Consider the following 21,065-nt stretch of genomic DNA (forward strand, 5'->3'; position numbering starts at 1 on the left):
CACATATTTCACAAAGTCAGTGTGCCACACAGTCACAGCCCTTAAGGCTAAATAACACACCTAATACACTTGTAATAGGTGACTCTATTGTCAGACACACTGACGTCCCACTCACCAGGCTGAACAAGGAGAAGGTCACTGTAAGCTGCCTGTTGGGTGCCAGGATCCGCCACATAACACAAGCACTCTGGTCACTCCAAAGCAAGTACAAATATGACTCCATCATTGTCCATGCTGGTGTGAATGACCTGAGACGTACCTCCCTGGACTACATGAAAAGAGACATAGAGGAGCTCTCTGAGCATGTAGCCAGGCCGGTATGACCCTGACCTTGAGTATCATCTTACCCTCACCAAGAATGATGCCACAATATGAAGACAAAATGATCAATTTTAACAATTGGCTAAAGTATTGGTGTCATTCAAAGGGGATCCAGTGTCTGTCAGCCTGGGATGACATGCTTAACAAGGCATGTTGCTTCACTAGGGACGGCTTGCACCTGTCACCCCTGAGCTTTCGAACATTGGCTAAGGCTTTTGCCACCCCCATAGTGCCTTTTTTAGGCAAGGCTCAAAAGACAAACCCACCTCCATAGACAACACAAGGAAAAAGAAACTAAGGGTAATGCTGCTCAACGCCAGAAGTCTAAACCTCAAGATGCACGCACTCAAGGCTCTCCTCAGTATGGAGTATATTGATATCTGTGCAGTAACAGAAACCTGGTTCAAGGCTCCCGAGAGCACCACAGCACTACCAGGTTATACCTCATACCATGCTTTTCGGCCCCAAAACTCGGACCGAACCACAAAAGAAGGGGGAGTATCCATATTCATCAAAGATACCCACACCTCCAGGTTAGTGGCACTGCATGAAGCATCGGAGATCATCCATGTGCAACTAACAGTGGGCAAAACTGTCTTTCAGTTTGTAGCCTGCTACAGACCACCCTCCCAAACTCAGGAACCCCACTCAGCTTTCCTGAGAACACTGGAGAATATGAAGGTCTCTCCAAACACCATCATATTGGGTGACCTCAACTACCCAAACATAGACTGGGAGCACTACTCAAGCCCCAACACCCTCACCCAATGGCTCCTAGAATTTATAAACTCAAATTCTATGGAACAACTGGTCACCACTCCCACAAGAGGGGAAAACATATTGGACCTGATCATCACCAACATGGGGACTCTATGTTCCATACCAGAGGTATACCCCTCATTGGTAAGATCTGACCATAAATTAATCTCACTGGACATCCATATCCCATCCCCACCTCCAGCCAAGGAAACCACGGTGAAGAACTTCTCAAAAGCAAACTTCACACTTCTCAAAACCGAGGTGGAATCCTTCAAAGCCCCCGGGCCAGTGGAAAATACTGCCCAAACCGCAGAATCCTTTACAAATGCATTCTATGGACACCTATAGGAATGCATGGAACATGCTATCCCAAATAAAACCAAGACTCACTCCTCCAAAGGCAGGAGATCTGTCTGGTGGACCCCAGCCATAAATAAGCTATACAACAGAAGGAGGAAGCTACTACATGATAGAGCAAAATCCCAAAAAGGGAAGGCATCTCTGATCAGTACTAGCAAGAAACTACGATCCCTCATAAAATTATCTAAGGCCAGCTTTGAAAGAAAAATTGCACAAGACACTAAAGATAATCACAAGGCCTTCTTTAGTTATGTCAGGAACCTGGGTGGCAACTCCCAGATATGCTCTGAGTTAGTGCAAAATGACAAAAAATATATTGAAACCACAGACATTGCCAACATCCTGGCAGACAGGTTCAGTGCAAACTTCTCCCCCCTTTCCCCCCCAAAAGAGCAAATGTCTATCCCAACAGAGTGTAGCCTCCCTGACATCACAGATGCACAGGTGAGAGCTGCCCACTCCAAAGCAAAAAACACAGCACCAATGGGACCGGACGGTGTCCCAGGCTGCATCTTACACGAGCTCCAAGAAGAACTGAACCCTCACATAAAGTCACTGTTCAATCTCAGCCTTACTACAGGATATGTACCCAAGGAATGGCGTACAGCAATAGTGGTCCCACTCCACAAAGGTGGTGCCACAACGGACCCCGGAAACTATCGCCCTATAAGCCTGACTAGCCTGGTCTGCAAAGCTATGGAGCGTATCATCATGGAATTCATAAACAAAGACAGTGGGAACCTCCAAACACTGGATCCTACCCAATTCAGCTTTGTTAAGGGCAGATCTTGCCTCTTGAACCTGGTCGACTTCTTTGAAACAGTCACCAAGGCCATAGGTGAAGGGAAGGTAGTCCACACAGCCTACCTGGACCTCTCAAAATCCTTTGACACAATACCCCACTCGGGCATCATAAATAAGCTCACCAGCTTAAATATCAACCCCTATGTCACAAGATGGGTTGCAAACTGGCTCAGGGATAGAACCCACATGGTCAGAATTGCAGGTGCCATGTCAGACTCTAAATCAGTTACAAGTGGCGTCCCACAAGGCTCAGTCCTGGGACCTCTCTTGTTCAGTATATATTTCTCTGAGGTACAGGCTAACACGGGAGGACTATGGCTGACCAAGTTCGCAGATGACTGCAAACTGGGTGTCTTAATCGACTCGCCGACTGACACAAGCATCCTCTAAAAGAGTCTCACAGAGACGGATAACTGGTGCCAGAGCCATGGCCTAAAGCTAAATGCCAAAAAGTGCATAGTCATCCCCTTTGGGAAAAACAAAGTGCCCACAAATTACCACATAGGTGGTAATCCATTAATCTGGAAGAAGTAATTAGGGATTTGGGGACCCAAGTAGATAGCAATCTCTCCTTTGACAATCACATTGCCAAAGTGGTTAGAAAGACCTTCTATATAGCCCACCTTATCACGGAAATGTTCACATCTAGATCAAGAGAGGTGATTGTGCCCCTCTACTCATCACTCATCAGGCCCATAATTGAATACAATGCCCCATTTGGGATGTACCTTACCCGACACCTGCAGCAACTGGAAAGACCCCAAAAGTACCTCACCAAGAGGATCAAGGGACACAAACAGATGCCCTACGCAGTTAGGCTAAAGAAACTCCAGCTATACTCAGTTGCTTACCGCCTACTCAGAGGCGATCTATGCCTGACGTATAAAGCCATGTCCAAACCAGAATTAATGGACATGCTCCACCTCAAGAAATCCAAATCCCTTAGAGCTGCACGCTCCAGGGACTTAAACCTCAGCACAGAAATAAATAGGACATGCTGGAGGGACAGATTCATATCCCAGAGGCTCCCCTCACTCTGGAACAAAATCCCAATCCATGTTAGGCAGAGCCCGTCAATGACCCTCTTCAAGAGAAATCTTGACGAGTGGATGGGAGATCATAGGTTTACCTCTGGGATCTCTTCTGTGACCTACTATACAGAGGCACAGTCAACTAATCTAAAAGGGAGGTGAAAGCCAAACACACTCTGGCTAGGCTTATAAATGCCCTAGGGCAGATAGCCTAGTATGAACCTATGAACCTATGAAAAGGGGGAAGAGAAGATGGACAAGCCTACCCCTCTGCTCCACCCACCAGCCTGACCACAGGCTGTTTCCCCTCTCCTACAAAAGAACTTTCAGTTTGTTTGTGTCTTTCGGCTTTTCCCGGTTAGGGGTCGCCACAGCGGAACTCCCATCCGCTAATGATTGGCAGTAGATTTTTTTTATGTACTGGCTTGCCGGGCCTAACACAACCTTCAATGAAGGAATGCCCATTCACGCATGTCGCCACACAGAAGACGCTGTAACTGAGAATCGAATGGGCGACGTCTAACTGTGAGGCGACAATGCTGCTGCAGCACCACTACCGCAGTGTTACAAAAGAACTTTCAGTAAACCTTCTAAAAATAAGCTTAAATGTACATTAAACAAATCTAAGCTAAACTCATTCAAGTGCACCCCATTGGCTCTAAACCAAACTGGGTCCCTGTCATCAAAATCCCTATGGTCTGTCATATACATATCCAAAGCACCCAACTGCTGCACCAGCCTATAGTTAATAAGCCTCTGTGCATGCTCCAAGGCCTTAAAAGTAGCAGCATTCCTCCAACACAAATGCAGTACTATCTCCGACCAAAAATGTACGTGCCTGGCTATAACGTCTGCTACATAATCAGATCCTCCCTTATCCTAGCCACCAAATGCTTCTTAGGAATTATTCCCAAATCAATACCAGCCAAATGTATCACTAATATTCAAGGAAGCCCCATCTGCAATCATATCACTTCAATTTCATCGATAAGCTGAGTCCACCTAAGACTTCTAATGTCATGCCAACTAACTGTCCACTCCAGTTGACGAAAACACAAGTCCTTTCCATATGTCCTCACTGTTGCCTTCTTTGCCTCCCAATGGATATACAAATGGCCCAATATAACAATCTCCTTTCCTGAAAGATAAAAAAAAATATTAATTATCAATTGAATCTGTTACCTAATATAAGATAAAAAGGCATTTGAATACCACCTCACCACTCTCTGAATAACCTCAATGGATCTACCTTCCCTTGTAAAATCTGAAGCCCTACCACTAGGAAAAGAATGAGTGGAGAGTCTCTCACCTGGAAAACCCTTACACTGCAGTAGCCATTACCACGGTATCCCCTCTCAACTGAAAAAACAATTCCTGAGGGCTCCCCACATGAATCTGCATCAGTTCCACAACCCAATGCACCAAACAAAGCCCCTCACTCCTATACTTTCCTAGGAGTTATCTGCATGCCCTTCCCTAACTGACCCGTTTTTGACCTACATAACCAAATCTGCACTGACCCTGAAAAAAAATAACATCTCTCCAAACTAATGACTCTAACAGCTCTGATACCCAAAATGGTCCAAAATACATCCATAAACACAAAGTAACCCACAAATCGTAGTCCACTGACTCACCCACCAATAAAGCTAAACCCTTCAATTAAATTTTCAAAACTCATCTCGTCAACAGCCAATGCATATTCATATTCATTCCAATCACTCTACCCTATCACCTCAACATAATCCACACCATCCAGGACTTTGTAAATTCATGCAGCCCAGCCACTTGCGCAAAATATACTAAACACTGCAAAGTCCATCTTAACTGATTGTACTGCCTTATCTTGCCCCATGCCCGAGACAAGTATTGCAAGAATAGTTCCTCTAACCCAACTCCGTCATCCTCAGGCAACTGCAAAATAAACTTATCAAAATCATATAAAGCCCTACCATATGCTCTCCTGGCAGATGATGCTCAAGAATGCTGCACCAACCTCCAAGTTACATCAACCCAAGATGCCACAACTCATCTGGCAACATCATCGGCTCCTCCTCCACCCCTGGGGACAACTGTCAGAACCTAGAAAACTGAAATTGATACAAACTGCCAGTAATCTCATTCCTAACCCCTGCCATATGCATGCCTGTGAATGAAACATTTATTAACAATCTGCAAAACCAAGTTAAACCAGCAAGTATTCAGATCTCACAGTTCTTGCTTGTTCGCACCACCATCATATTATCCAAATTAAAAATTACACTGTTTCCCCTCAATCACTCCTGCCAAACTACTGATGCAACCCAGATTGGCATTAACTATAAAAAGGCAACATCCCATCTGCACTCATCCTTCTAATTCACCAGCCAATGAGCTGTAAACCATTCCCCTCCAAAAAACGCCCTCATTCCAATACCTCCAGCTGCACCTGTAAACAATTGCAGTTCCTCTTGACCAACCAATCCATCTGCCAAAAAGGGACACCATTAAACCTCTCCAAAATGACAACCAAATTGCCAAATCAGCCCTTATCCACTTCTTAATCCTGAAGCAATGATGTTTGTTCTTCTGTCCCTTTAACAAAAAGGCCATTGACCTACAAAAAGTATGCCCTGGATGAACTACCTGACATGCAAAATTCAGGAGCCCTAAAAGCTCTATAACCTCCTTAATCTGCACCTCATCATTGCACACCACCTACCCAATCTTCTCCTTCAATTGAGCTATCTTATCAACTGACAAGCAAAACAGCCCATGTTCTGCATCCACCAATAAAGCCAAAAAAATCCAGTGCCTTAACTTGGCCTTCCAACTTCTGCCTAATCAATGGGACCCCCAACTCATCATACATCCCACAAAAACTCATGCAAACCTTCAAACACTCCCTCAAGCCCCTCACCTACTATCAAGAAATCATCCAAGTAATGCACCACCCTCTGCTTGTCCAAACATTGCTGCCAAACCCAATGAAGTACAGTCCTAAAGTTCTCAAAAGTAGCACAGGCTGCCAAGCATCCCATCGGAAAAGTCTTACCAAAGTAAATTTGTTCCGAACTGCCATGCCTGTTAATGAACACTCCTCCTCTGGTACTGGCAAAAGGCAAAAGGCAGATTCAATGTCCACCTTCACTAACTATGGATCCATAAACCCTGGATAATCTTCACAGCATCATCCAAAGACAAATAACTGACGTTGGCATCCTTGACTGAATTAAGTCATTAATGGAGTTCCCTTCTGGGTACGGCAAATGGTGAATCAACCTGAACTCACTGGCCAGCTTCTTAGGAACCAAACCCAATGGTGAAACCTTAAAACCATCAAAGGAGGGCTATGAAAAGATCCTAGCAACCTTCCTGCTTGTCGTTTCTTCTCTACCAAACCCTCCAATATATCCTCCTTCTTCTCGTACAGACTGCAAATTCTTACAAATTACCCCATCCCCCACTACCCCTGATTTAATAGAAAAACCGTGAGAAAAGCCCTCAACTATTTCTTCCTTAAGAGAAAAATCAGGAAGTTGCTGCAGCATACACTGCAATACTTCTGCCTTAATGGGAGAATGCATCCCCCGGCCTTCTTGCCCCCGAAAGTATAACCCTACCTCAGAGATTCTGAAGCCCATGAAAAGAACAAGAAAAAACACCCACATCAGTGAAAATCTCAGAGTCACCAAATTAACCTCCCACCATCCACACTGCACTGCCAGACTGTTCCCAGCGCACTTTGAACAAGCATGCGAGAACTTGCACCTTACTCATGAGCAATATCTTGCATTAAAAGCATAACATACTCCCAACAAACTGTCACTCCTTACTCCCGTTCAATACTTACTGAAGATGTCCCTGGACAAATTGTTTGTTCCCAGTCCTCATTTATTGTAACGATCCTAAAAAAATACTTGTTATACTTGTTATACGCTCTTTCATTTACCATTGAAGTACTTCAGTGGTATAATATTTGGTATATATTAGATGCTTGCCTCTGGCCCAGTTAATGATTGGAATGACTCTTTGAACCAGTCGACCTTATTAACAACTAACTGACTGCCTTTATGCCACTGTCTTGGCAATTTGGAGTTCTTTGATATTTGACTTTAAAAAATATCCAGGTATTTACTTTATTTTTTGGTCCCTTCCATCTAAAATGTTTAGTTTGTTGCCAATCACTGGAGATTGAAGCTGCTAAATAATGACATATATTTGAGTTTCAGAAAATTCGTGCTAACAGAACTCCTTTATTTAAGCAAGTTTATAACTTTATAAGAGCAATAATTAAAATTCCTTTCTATTTTTGAGCCTTTTTTCCTTTTATTTTAGCCTTTATCCAGATTTCTTTAGCTGAAAGGTCCAGAGGTGTGCAACCGTCTTTACTACCACTGCTGCTGCCAGTACTCCAGCTCGCGCACTCTCTCTCTCTCTCTCTCTCACAGGCGCACCTCTATTTCAGAAAATGCATGCTATCACAAATGTCAATATTTGACTCAAATATATTCCTATCCCCCCTTTATTTTGGGTTTATCCAGTTATCTTGAGCTAAGAGTCGGGAGCATACCTCTCACCTGTCTGGATTTTTGCAGAATATCCAGATTTTTGACTCATATGGTTGGTCCATTCCTCATAACATTTCTAGTGTTCTGTGAAATCACTGGGGATCTAATTCATTAAGTAATGACAGGCATTTGAGTTTCAGACTTCATATCCTTCAGAAAATACATGCTGATGGAAACATTGGTATTTTAGCAACTTTCTGATTTTATAAGAGCAATATTCAAAATCTGTCCCTATATTTGGTTCTTTGTTTCCATGTTATTTTGTGGCTTGGCCCAGATTTCTTGTGCCGAGAGGTTGAGCAGTATGAGAGGTACGCAGACCTGTTATGTGATGCTGCTGCTGTCAGGGATCACCCTATCGGTCTCACTCTTCACTTTCTCTCTCTCTTTCTCTCACACACCCACACCCACACACACTGTCATGTACAGACACACATCCACACGCACACACACACACACACATAATATTTTCTGTTTCATTTATTTTTGATTTTTGATTTTTTTTTTTATTAGCTTTCACATCCTGAGGTTGGGGGACTATATTTCTGGGGTTAGAGGACCATATTTTGAAAGTTGTTACACACGTCCAAAAATCCTGGACAGGCCCTTGACTGTTGTTAGCATTACCTGCCTTAGAAAAAAGACACATGGCATTTGTACAGAAGAGTGTAACTGCCTTAAAACAAAGACACATGGCATTTGTACAGAAGAGTGTAACTGCCTTAAAAAAAGACACATTACATTTGTACAGAAGAGTGTAACTGCCTTAAAAAAAGACACATGGCATTTGTACAGAATAGTGTAACTGCATGAGCAGAAACTATAAATCTGTAATGTTGTTCAAGACAGACATGGCTGGATCAGGTGATGTTGAGCATTGTAATGTAACTTACCTAAATTTAACCTGTCTCTAGGTTTATTTGTTTAGTTTGTATATGGTATATGATGTTGCATGTACTAGCTAGGACTGGATGTATCTGAAGAAAAATTAACTGAAATAATTCTGCTCACTACTGCTTATGGATTTTTCCAGGTTTCTACCAGGGCAGTTTGCACTACACTTTGGCTTATTTTTTATTTATTTGACATTTCTTACCAGGGAAGTCCAAACTGACAATATGGTTATAGTTAAAAAAGTTATTAAAAAGCCTAATACAGAAGAACAACATATTAACTAAGACAAAATTCAGCTTCAGTTCATACAGTGCAAACCTATACATACATACATATTTGGAGCGCTATAACAAGTTGAAAAAGAACATTGTCAACAGATAAAGTATAGACAAGTTGCATGGCTTTGAAGCTCTGATTTAAGGTATGTTGCAACTTGCTCTGCCCTCATAGAGTGATAAAATCCCCTGTAGGCCATAACTTCAACACACTGAAAATTAGCAGTTGTGATGTATGTCAGGGACGAGCAGCAAAATTTTGTAACTGGAAATAATTTATATATACTGAATCTATTTATATACATAAATATATTTTACATGTGAAATCAATATGCACAGAATCACTACATACACACAAACACACACACACACACACACACACACACACACACACACACACACACACACACACACACACACACACACACACACACACACACACACACACACACACACACACACACACACACACACACACACACACACACACACACACACATGCAGATATACACATAGATGCACACCTGAGCACACATACATATACATATGTGTCCTGCTGGAGAGATAAAAAGTCAGCAAGCAAAGCAGAGTAGCAGTACTGAAATTGAATTCATCCTCAAGTCTTGTTGAGTATCTTTGCGAGGTACCCTGTTTTTCACAAAATCTCAACAAGGTGACACTGATATATAGATTGTATTTATATAGCATATATCATGGACAGAAGTAAATCAAAAATAAAAAAGATAGCTGGGTGCACAAGACCCAGGATAAAAAAGTGCCCAATCCTGGCAGGAGCACTGGAGCCAGGACTGGAAAAAATGACAGTATAGAATCCTCAAAATACGGAAACATTCCTACAATGGGGTCAGGCCAGACCCAGGGGGAGGATGGCCCCCCTTGTTGTAGAAGGAAGTAGCAGTCCATAAAAACGACAAAAATTGATTGGCCAAAGAAGAGCCATAAAGATGACAGAGTGGACTATTGAGGATAAGAAAGAAATTATGTATTGTTACTATTACGCAAAAAGCACAGAATTTCCAGACACAAGATATACAAAATGATTAAGAGAGAAATTAGAGGAAAGAAAAATACTTCTGCAGGAAAAACTGCCAGAAGCTTCAAATAAAAATGTACTTTCATTAATACAACAGATTTTTGAAAAACGGTATATAGATCAAGAAACTTTGATCTGTTTGGAAAAAGAAGCATCTGAGGAAGTGACAAAATATAAACAACAAAACCCAGAGATGTTTGAAAAAATAAAAAAGAAATATGGACATGGGAAGGAAAGAGAGATTTGATATGGTGCAATATTTATGCAAAGGAGAAAGCCAAGTAAACTAATATACAGAAGGCAGTTTCAAAGATATTCGAAGAAAAATACAGGCAAAGGCATCCAGATATGGAAAATTTCACAATAAAAAGACTAAAAGCACAAAGATTTAATGTAGAAAAGACGATTAATAAAGTAGAAGTTAAAGAAGTAGAAGTTGAAGTTATGGAGTGCCTGCGAAGTAAAGGATTTGATGTAGAAGGTCTAAAACAGACTACATCACAGCATGATGGAACAAGTCCCCAAAGTAAGGAGAAACAGGAAGATCAGGAGACATGTGAAGAAGAAATATGGACATGGGAAAGGAAAAGAGATTTAATATGGTGTAATATTTATACAAAGGAGAAAGCAAAACTAACCAATACAAAAAGAGCAGCCCCAAAGATATTTGACGAAAAATATAGGCAAAGGAATCCGGATATGGAAAACTTTACAATCAAAAAATAAGAAGACTAAGAGGAAACGTAGAAAAAGAGATTAGTAATGGAGAAGTTAAAGAAATAGAAATTGAGGTTATGGAGTACCTACCTGCGAAGTGAAGGATTCAGTGTAGAAAATTGAATATAGAAATTACCACAACAGGACAGAGCAATGGATATCCAAATTAATGGAAACCAGTGGAACAGGAAGCAATTGGTCAGGTGCCATATGAAGATAATTTGAAGCCTTCCACAGGAAACCAGTATAAATGTTCACTTGAAGCTGGACAGCAAGGGAAGGAACAGGAAACTGTGGAAACTTTGATACAGTCAATGCTGAGGAGTGATAGGCCAGTGAGTTCCCATATGACAGAACAGCAGATGACACAGGATGAAATTGAAGAGAATGTGCCACAGGAAGATGCTATAGAACTTCCTATAACTATAACTTTCCCACAGGAAACAGAAAACAAGGGATGTGCCTCAGTATGGAAGAAAAGGAGTTAAGAGAATAGTTGCTTGATTTAATAGACAAAGACAGATATATCAAGATCAATGAGAGAAATAGCCTGCCAAAAGTCAGAAGCTTGATAGAACAAATGAACACAGTAATTAGGACTGTCCATAGAGATCCATGAGATATAACAGAAGTAAACAGAATATATTACTGTGCTGCTAAATTAATAACTGATAAAGTTGTACCGCAAGGAACACAGGGTAGCGAGGGAAAAGAGAGGGCGAAAGCAAATACCATCATGGAAATGTCAAATAGAGAAAACTATAAAGCAGCTAAGACAAGTGTCATTGTTAGAAGATTATAGAAGAGGGAATAGATCAACAAAAATACTAAGAAAGATAGACGTGATAAAAGCAGTGCACAGTATTAGAACAGACCAGGATCTATCATGCACTATCGCAAATAAACTGAAAATTTCAAAACAGGCGGAAAGACTCAGAAGATACGAAGATAAATATAAAGGGAAAAGCACAAAATAAGCAATTTACTGATGACCCAAAAAAGTTTTATAGAGGATTGGGAAACAAGGTAAAAGGAATCGAAAGACCACCAAAAAAGAGGAATAGATACATTTTGGTGAAGTATCTATAAAGATCTTGTGGAACATAACAAAGATGCGAAATGGACAGAAGAGGTAAAAGAAAGAATAAGAAGTTTAAAGGTACAGGATATGAAATGGGATGAAATAACAGCTAGAGAGATTGAAACGAAGTTAAGAAAAGCCTCAAACTGGAAAACCCCAGACCCAGATCCAGTACCTAACTTTTGGCTTAAAGTATTAACTTCCTTGCACGAGGATTTAGCCATGAGTAAGAACTATTTATATGCACACCCTGAACAGACACCGCACTGGTTAACAACAGGAAAAACAATGCTGTTACTTAAGAGTGAACCTGCAAGTTACCCTAAAAATTATAGACCAATAACTTATCTTCCGACGATGTATAAACTATACACGGGGATTGACACCGACAGAGTTTATAGTAATTTAAAAGAAAACTCAATTATGGCATTAGAACAAAATGGCAATAAAAGAAGTCATATGGAACAAAGGATCACTTGTTAAATAAATCATAGTGGAGATCTGTAAAAAGGGGAAGAATCTAAGTATGGCATGGATTGACTACAAAAAAGCATTTGACAGTATCCCACATTGATGGATAAAAGAATGCTTAAAAATGTATAATATACACTCTACACTGATTGACTACATTACAGTAACCATGAAACAGTGGCATACCCCTTTACAATTAAGCCATGATAAAGGACAGATTAGTATCCCAGTGATAAAAATTCAAAGGGGGTTATTCCAGGGTGACTCTTTGTCACCATTGCTGTTCTGCCTTACCATTAATCCATTAAGCTGTTTACTTAGCAGCTTAGGCCATGGCTACAATTTGTCTCCTAGAAAACAATTAAAGTGGAAAGACTTCTCATCTTCTCTTTGTCGATGATTTAAAACTGTATAATTCATCAGATGAGGAACTGAAAGCACAGCTGTAGGTTGTCAAAACTTTTTCAGATGATATTGGAATCTCATTTGGTCTTGATAAATGTGCAAAACAACCTTTAAAAAATAAAAACTGCAGCACCAGGAAAACATCAGTTTGGGACAAGAATGTGATATTAAAGAACTTGAGCAAGAGGGAGTGTATAAATACTTGGGAATTGATGAAGGATCAGCAATAAAACATGAACAAATGCGAATAAAACTCAGTAAGGAGTACTTTAGACGACTTAAATTAATCCTGAAAACAGCATTGACATCTAGGAACAAGATCCAAGCTATAAATCAATTTGCTCTTCCTGTCCTAACTTATAGTTTTGGAGTGATTGACTGGCCCCATAAAGTGTTGGATAGACTGGATATTAAAACAAGTAAGATGCGTCATGCTTACCAAATGATTTATAAAAATCAGTGTATACCAAGATTATATATTCCCCATTCCGAAGGAAGGATGGGCCTCCTTGAAATTAATTACATGTATAGATCTGCAATCGTGGGACTCCACACATATTTACAGACCTCACAAGATCCAAATGTAGTGAAAGTTTTGAAACATGAGGAGAATAAATCTAAGATGACGTCTCTGCTTAATTTAGCAGAAGCATATCAACGTCAAGCAGGAATGGAAATCAAACCAGAAGTAGATAAAAACCAGGCAGCAACTGAAAATGCTAAAAAACAAAAGAAAGAATATAAGGTGAAGGACTAGATGAGAAGGCAAGAAATGTGGAAAAAATATAAATATAGTTGAAATTATACAAAACTTCTGGAAGAGCCTGATGTTGATCAAGAACAAATGCAGGAATGGTTAAGAAAAGGCAAATTCAAACCAAGAAATAAAAGGTTAATATTGGCAGCCCAAGACAGTGTGCTACATACACGCTGATTTACAAAGTCCATTGAACATGTGGGAGAAACAGACATATGTAGGTTTTGTAAAACTGAACTGGAAAGAGTCACACACCTTGTTGCTGGGTGCAACGCACTAATGGCAGAGGGACTGTATACTGAAAGGCATAATAATGTGGCGAGACTGTTACAATGGGGATGGTGCAAAGATTATGGTGTCAAAATGGGTGAAAAACATTGGAAACATGAGCCACAAAGAATCATAGAAAATGATGATGTTTACATCACATGGGATCACCCAATACCAACAGTTCAAAAGATAGATGCTAGAAAACTGGATATAGTGGTTGAAGAAAAGAAGACAAAAGTAACATTGATCATTGAAATCACCACATCCAGTGACTACAGTGTCTTGCGTACAGAGAGACACAAAGTCATAAAATACCTGGATCTGCAGGCAGAAACGAGAGCCATGTGGAAGAAAGATACCCAGACAGTTCCAATAGTAGTAGGAGCAAAGGGTCTTATAAAAAGGAATTTACAATCATATTTAGATATGTTACCAAATGATGTAATACCTTACGAATTGCAGAAGGAGTCATTACTGGGCAAATCGCAGGGGCTGCGAAGAGCACTTTTGGCTCACATCAAAGAGTGAAACAATACTAATTTCATGTACTTTGACTTAGGAACGGGGTCCATTCCCATCATGGTATTAAAAACCCAAAAGACCTGGAGAAATTAAAAATGGCAGAAAACATATATGCATACACACATACACTCATATGCATGTGAACAAACACATATATGCACACACACACACACACACACACACACACACACACACACACACACACACACACACACACACACACACACACACACACACACTACTTGAAGATGCTTTGCCAATGCATTCTCAGCCTAATAATGTCAGGGCTAAATCTCCATGCTTTCCACTTTTAATTGCACTTCTAGCCAGAAACTCCTTGGAACCCCCATGATGATTGAACTAAAAATTGTTGTTTATTCCTTCCTTAAGTGAGTGAGTCCACTGCCTGACTTAGGACCTCTGGACTACAGTTTAGCTTTTATCATTCTGTGCCTTGGTGCCACAGTAGAAAATTTGCTATTATAAGTCAAATGTTTCAGAACATAAATCTGGTTTTACTTAAGATGTACTCAAGGGTAGTATTGGTCAGGAAATGCATCTTTTGTACAGAAATCTTCCTTTTGCATTTGTTATATAGTAAAAGACTTATGTGGCAGTGTGCTTTTTTTTTAAAACTGTGATGCTGAGTTTAATTTTGATTTTTTGTGGAATAAATCATTTAAACATTTTCCATGATGCCTTGTACTGATGTCTATAGGTTTTATTTTTATGAGTCAGGGAAGCAGCTTTCATTCCTTCAGTCAGATGAGCTGATGACGTTGGTCCATTGAAGGAGAAATGGCAGCTAGAAACAACTGAAGCAGAAATTGTAAAAAATAATATTCCACAATATGATGAACCAGAATAAAAGGGATGTTGTTATACAAGAATATTAACAAATGTAAGACATTTAATCTATTTCAAACTGAATAGCTAAATTAATTTGCTTACTAAAATCCCTAATTGTTATCAATTTGTTTATGAAAGGATTTTCTAAATAGCTATTGCATCTGCTACTGTATTCTACACTTTATTAATTATGCAGTATATTTGCATTCAAATACTTTCATTTTTATGTGTGGCAGGATATTTTTTTAAATTAATTTCAACTTATTTGCATGTCTAAACATTTTACTTTTGATATTTTTCATTCTGGCTAGTTATTTATCAAGTCACATTTTTTCCTTACCTTCCCAGAATCCACCTCAGCTTGGCTTTTTACAAGATGATTACCTTTATCTATCATTGTACAAAAAGATTGTATAAACTGCAGAGTAATTTCAGGAAATCAGATCTGTACACAAGTGGTTAAGCACCACAATACAGTGTTAACACTGTACCTGATTTGTCCCTAGGGAATGCCCAAGGCTTCTTACAGAAGAAATTGCTAACGCAGGCATTTGAAAGAGTAATGAGATCTCGTGTACATATTTCTTCAGTACTACCCTGATGAGCGAATTAAGTAGCTCATTAAGTGCAGGATGGCTCATTAATTTTTCAATGAACAATTTTCTCCTCTTTACAGATTTATGATGAATGTGACCTGGGATGGGAAGGATTTGTCCTTCACAGAGGACGGGTACCAGTTGAACCCAAGATTGATTGTCATTGTTCTGAACAAGGACCAGGAATGGGAGAAGGTGAGACTATCGAGCAGTAAGTGAGAACGTTCCTTAAACATGTAAAAGTGTATTTCTCCATGGTAACTAAACCATTGCCGGTTAAATTAGGTCACTAATGCAAAGTCACATTAATATTAATATTGAACAATTAGCTCCAGCACCAACCATTGTTTTCATGACTTCAGTACATATTTTGGGGTTAATTCTCCGACATGAAGAATTCCATCCCCCATCAGAATAATTTCTCATTGTTGCCTGTAAAGCGTAAGACTAGTATGCATTTCGCAAAAGTTTCTTTCTACAGCAAATTAGTAATGTATTCCTTCTATTCTTATACTGATGTGTATAAATTGTTTTACAATGGTCACTTGTGGTGTAAAGTCATTGTTGCTTAGCTAATAATATATCATATCATAATTGCCTATAGCCCAATAATGATATCATACGTAGTGAACATGAGTACAGTATCAAGGTAATTGTGAAGATGAATGATCATTTATAAGGTGATTGCCTTGTCCTGTATTCTAAAATATTTTACAAAGAATGCATTCTGGTTGTGTTATGACAAGGAATGTGGAGTGATATCTGGATCAGACTTCTTAATCTACATGGGGCATCGGCTATCATACACATATGCGGAGGCCCTTAACACTAACCTGCCCAAGCAACAAGGACCTCCAAAGCTGAAATACAAACAAACACCAGTCACAACCAAAGTGACACATAGCTCACAACACCATTGTCCCACCCAACAACAACCCCTAAGGCAAGACAACGTACCCAACACTTTAGTCATAGGTGACTCTATAGTCAGGCACACTGATGTCCCACTCACCAGGCTGAGCAAGGAGAAAATTACAGTCAGCTGCCTGTCGGGTGCCAGGATCTGCCACATAATGAATGCACTCAAGTCACTCCACAACAAGTACAAATATGACTCTGTCATTGTCCATGTTGGAGTGAATGACTGGAGACATACCTCCATAGACTACATGAAAAGAAACATGGAAGAGCTCTCGGATCATGTGGCCCAGCCAGGTATGACCCTATCCCTGAGTAGCATCCTGCCTTCGCCCAGAATGATACGACAGTATAAGGACAAATTATTGACTTCAACAATTGGTTAAGCTTCTGGTGTCATTTAAAGGGGATCCAGTATTTGTCTGCCTGGGACGACATGATCAACAAACCACAATGCTTTGCCAGAGATGGTCTGCACCTGTCACCCCTGGGATTCAGGTTACTGGCTAAGGCTTTTGCCACCCCTATAGTGCCTTTTTTTAGGCAAGGTTCAAAGGACAAAACCACCACTGTAACAGATACAAGCATGCAAACTCTGAAGGTAATGCTACTCAATACTAGAAGTCTAAACCTCAAAATACACTCTCTCGAGGCACTTCTAAAAATGGAGAACATTGATATCTGTGAAGTAACTGAGACCTGGTTTAAGACTCCAGAGAGCACCACTGCAATACCAGGCTACAACTCTTACCACACTTTTTGGCCACCAAACCAAGACCGAAACACTAAAGGTGGAGGAGTGTCCATATTCACCAAGGATATTCACACCTCCAGGCCAGTTGCCCAACACAATGCATCTGAAATCCTCCAGGTGCAACTAACACTAGGTAAGACGGCAATCCAAATTGTAGCTTGCTACAGATCCCCCACTATGCCCCAAGATTCTCACTATACCTTTCTAAACATACTGGAAAATATTAAGATACAACCAAACACCCTAATACTGGGTGATTTCAACTACCCTGCCATTAACTGGGAAAACTACTCAGGTACCAACACCTTTTCCCAACAATTCTTGGAATTCATAAATTCCAGTGCCCTGGATCAACTAATCCATTGTCCACCAGGGGCTCCAATATTCTAGACCTGGTCGTTACCAGCATGGGAGATACATGCTCCACACCAGTGATCACCCCCTCATTGGTCAGGTCTAACCATATGCATAATACCCCTTGACATCCAGATCCCACTCCCACCTCTCAGTAAGGAAACCTCTGTACAAAATGTCTCCAACACCAACTTCATGCTACTTAAGTCAGAAGTGACAAACTTCATGGCACCCATGCAGACAGCAGCTGAAAGTTCGACTGCTGAATCCTACACTAAGGCACTGTACGAGCACATCCACTTGTGCATGAATCATGCCATCGCAAATAGAACCAAGAAGCTCTCCTCCAAAAAAAAAGGAAGCCGATCTGGTGGTCCCCTGCCATAAACAAACTATACAACAGAAGGAAAAACTGTTGCAGAAAAGAGGAAAATGCCAGGATGCAAAAAACTCCCTTACCAGCCTCAGTAAGAAGCTGAGATCCCTCATAAAATCCTCCAAAGATAGTTACAAAAATAAAATTGCCAAAGATTCCAAAGACAACCACAAGGCATTCTATAGTTATCTCAGGAATCTAAATAGCAATGCTCAGATTTGCTCGGAGCTACAACAGAATGGCATTAAATATACTGATCCCAAGGATATTGCCAATATCCTGGCAGATCGATTTAGTGCCAACTTCACCCCCCTCTCACCCCATAAATGGCCCATCTCAATACCAAAAGATTGCCAAATTCTGGTAATCATGGCCACACAGGTAGAAACTGCACTCTCCAAAGCTAAGAATACAGCATCCATGGGACCAGATGACATCCCGAGCTGTGTACTACATGAACTACAAAATGAACTGGCACCTCACCTAAGTGTCATGTTTAATCATAGCCTCACCACTGAGTGGCACACAGCTACAGTTATCCCACTCCATAAGGGGGGATCCATCTTGGATCCCGGGAACTACCGTCCCATCAGTGTGACGAGCCTGATCTGCAAGGGCATGGAACGCATTATCATGGAACTTATAAACAAAGACACTGGCAACCTTCAAACACTGGTCCTCACCCAGTTGGATTCATGAAGGGCCAATCTTGTCGCCTGAACCTGATTTACTTCTTCAAATCAGTCTCATAGGTTCATAGGTTCATAGATTAGTACTAGGCTAAGTGCCCTTGTGGGCCATTTTAAGCCTAGCAAATTACCCAACGTGAGAATCAAACCCTGCACCTTGTGTCTGTAAGGTAAACACCTTAACCATTATGCCAACCTCCCACCCCTCAGTCTCCAGAGCTGTGGATGAGGGTAAGGCGGTCCACAGTCTATCTGGACATCGCCAAGGCTTTCAACACCATCCCCCACTCTTCAATCATAGATAAATTTACTAAGCTGGGCATAAATCCCTACATCACTCAATGGGTTGCCAACTGGCTTACTGACAGAACCCAGACTGTAAAAGTAGCTGACTCCAAATCCAGCTCCAGACAAGTGGAGTACCTCAAGGTTCAGTCCTGGGACCGCTCTTGTTTGGCAACTACTTCTCTGAAGTACAGGTCAGCACTAAGGGACTCTGGCTAACAATGTTCACAGATGACTGCAAACTGGGAGCCATTAATGAATCCTCAAATGATGTGGATATTCTACAAAAGGGTCTTACAGAAACAGATGCTTGGTGCCAGAGCCATGGGCTCAAGCTTAATGCCAAGAAATGTATAGTTATCCCCTTTGGGAAAAAAAAAACATGTACCCATGAATTATCACATAGGTGGCAGTACACTAAACACCAAAGGTGTGATGTAAGACTTAGGGACACAGGTGGACAGTGGTCTCACCTTCGATAACCACATTGCCACAACAGTCAGGAAATCCTTCTATGTGACACACCTCATCACTAAGGGCTTTTCATCCAGAGAAATGGAGGTCATTGTCCCACTGTACGCATCCCTCATTAGACCCATTATAGAGTACAATGCCCTGTTAGGTATGTACATCACAAGACATCTGCAACAGCTGGGAAGGCCGCAGAAATACCTCACTAAAAGAATCACAGGCCTAAAGCAGATGCCCTATGCTGACCGTTTAAAAAAACTCCAGCTATACTCTGTGGCATATCGTCTACTCAGACACAATCTCTGCTTAACATACAAGGCTATGTCAAACCCTGAGCTGTTGGACATGCTCCACTTAAAGAAATCCCAATCCCTCAGAGCCACACACTCCAGGGATCTAAACCTTGTCATCACAATGAACAAAACATGCTGAAGGGGTAGGTTCCTGACCCAGAGACTCCCCATACTCTAGAATAGACTGCCCATACATGTCAAGCAGAGCACCTCCTTGGCCCTCTTCAAAAGAAACCTTGACGACTGGATGGGAGATAGGAAATTCACCCCAAGGATCACGTCAGTTGCCCTGCTAAACAGGGGTTCAGGGAAGTAAATATTGTGGGAAGAAATATCCGGGGAATTGTTTGGCTAGGCTTGTATAGGCCCTCTGTCCGATAACCTAGTACCAAGCTATGAGCCTATGAACCTATCAGATATGTTATAATTCAATGGCAGAAAACAAAGAATTAGAAAACATTCTATGGCACCTATTTCACTAGATATTAGCCCAGAGTTCTGTAACTGTGTGACACTGGCTGTCTGTTATTTAATCCCATGTAGGGGAACTACAAAGGAACTGACATTATTTATTTTATTTTATTTGTATTTGTTTATGAGAGCAGAGCAATGACCTCCATGGACCTTTTTCAGACTTAGCCCGCTGTCTGGTTAAGTGACTCGAGTCACACAGTTAACACATGGAGGCCGAGGGAATCAAACCCTGGACCACAGGAACCCGCTTGGTAACAACTCCTAAATCCTCTGTATCAGGTGCTAGATGGTTATGCAGTAAGTGACAGATAGTGCTCAGTTACTGTATGCCAATGAACTTACTTTTACCTGAATTGCAGTGTGCTCACACTAAAATATTTAGAAACATGACTATAAGAGCATAATTTGAACTTCATATCCATAATGGGATTTTATGAATGTTTTGTATATTCTACCATATTCAGCAAGATTTGTCTGTTATCAAGAGTAGAAGCAATATATTGATGGTATTACATTGGTTGTTAATTTTTGGTTATGAATTGATAGTATATTATATGCTTTTATGGTGACTATTTCAAATTTTCTTATTTTTCAAATGCTGTTTTAGGATTTAAACGTCTGTTATGAAGCTGCAACAGTAATGTCAAAAGTGGTCCCATTCAGAAGGAAAAATGAAGGCTAAATCAAACAGCCATTAAAATATCCATAATGTACCAAGAAAATAGTTGAGGCCTA

The 21,065-nt window shown here is 40.7% G+C and overlaps 1 protein-coding gene across 1 annotated transcript in view; it reads left to right on the forward strand.

Moving 5' to 3' along the window:
* GRIN2A (glutamate ionotropic receptor NMDA type subunit 2A) overlaps nt 1–21,065 on the forward strand; it is a 1,242,307-nt gene that overhangs the window by 204,994 nt on the left and 1,016,248 nt on the right. The window contains exon 2 of the mRNA XM_044089077.1: nt 15,797–15,911. Within this exon, the coding sequence (XP_043945012.1) occupies nt 15,797–15,911 (115 nt within the window). The remainder of the gene's footprint in view (nt 1–15,796; nt 15,912–21,065) is intronic.

The sequence above is a fragment of the Protopterus annectens genome, chromosome 12.part0, assembly GCF_019279795.1.
Source record: "Protopterus annectens isolate FY-2018-M chromosome 12.part0, PAN1.0, whole genome shotgun sequence".
In the NCBI taxonomy this organism is placed as follows: Eukaryota; Metazoa; Chordata; order Ceratodontiformes; family Protopteridae; genus Protopterus; species Protopterus annectens.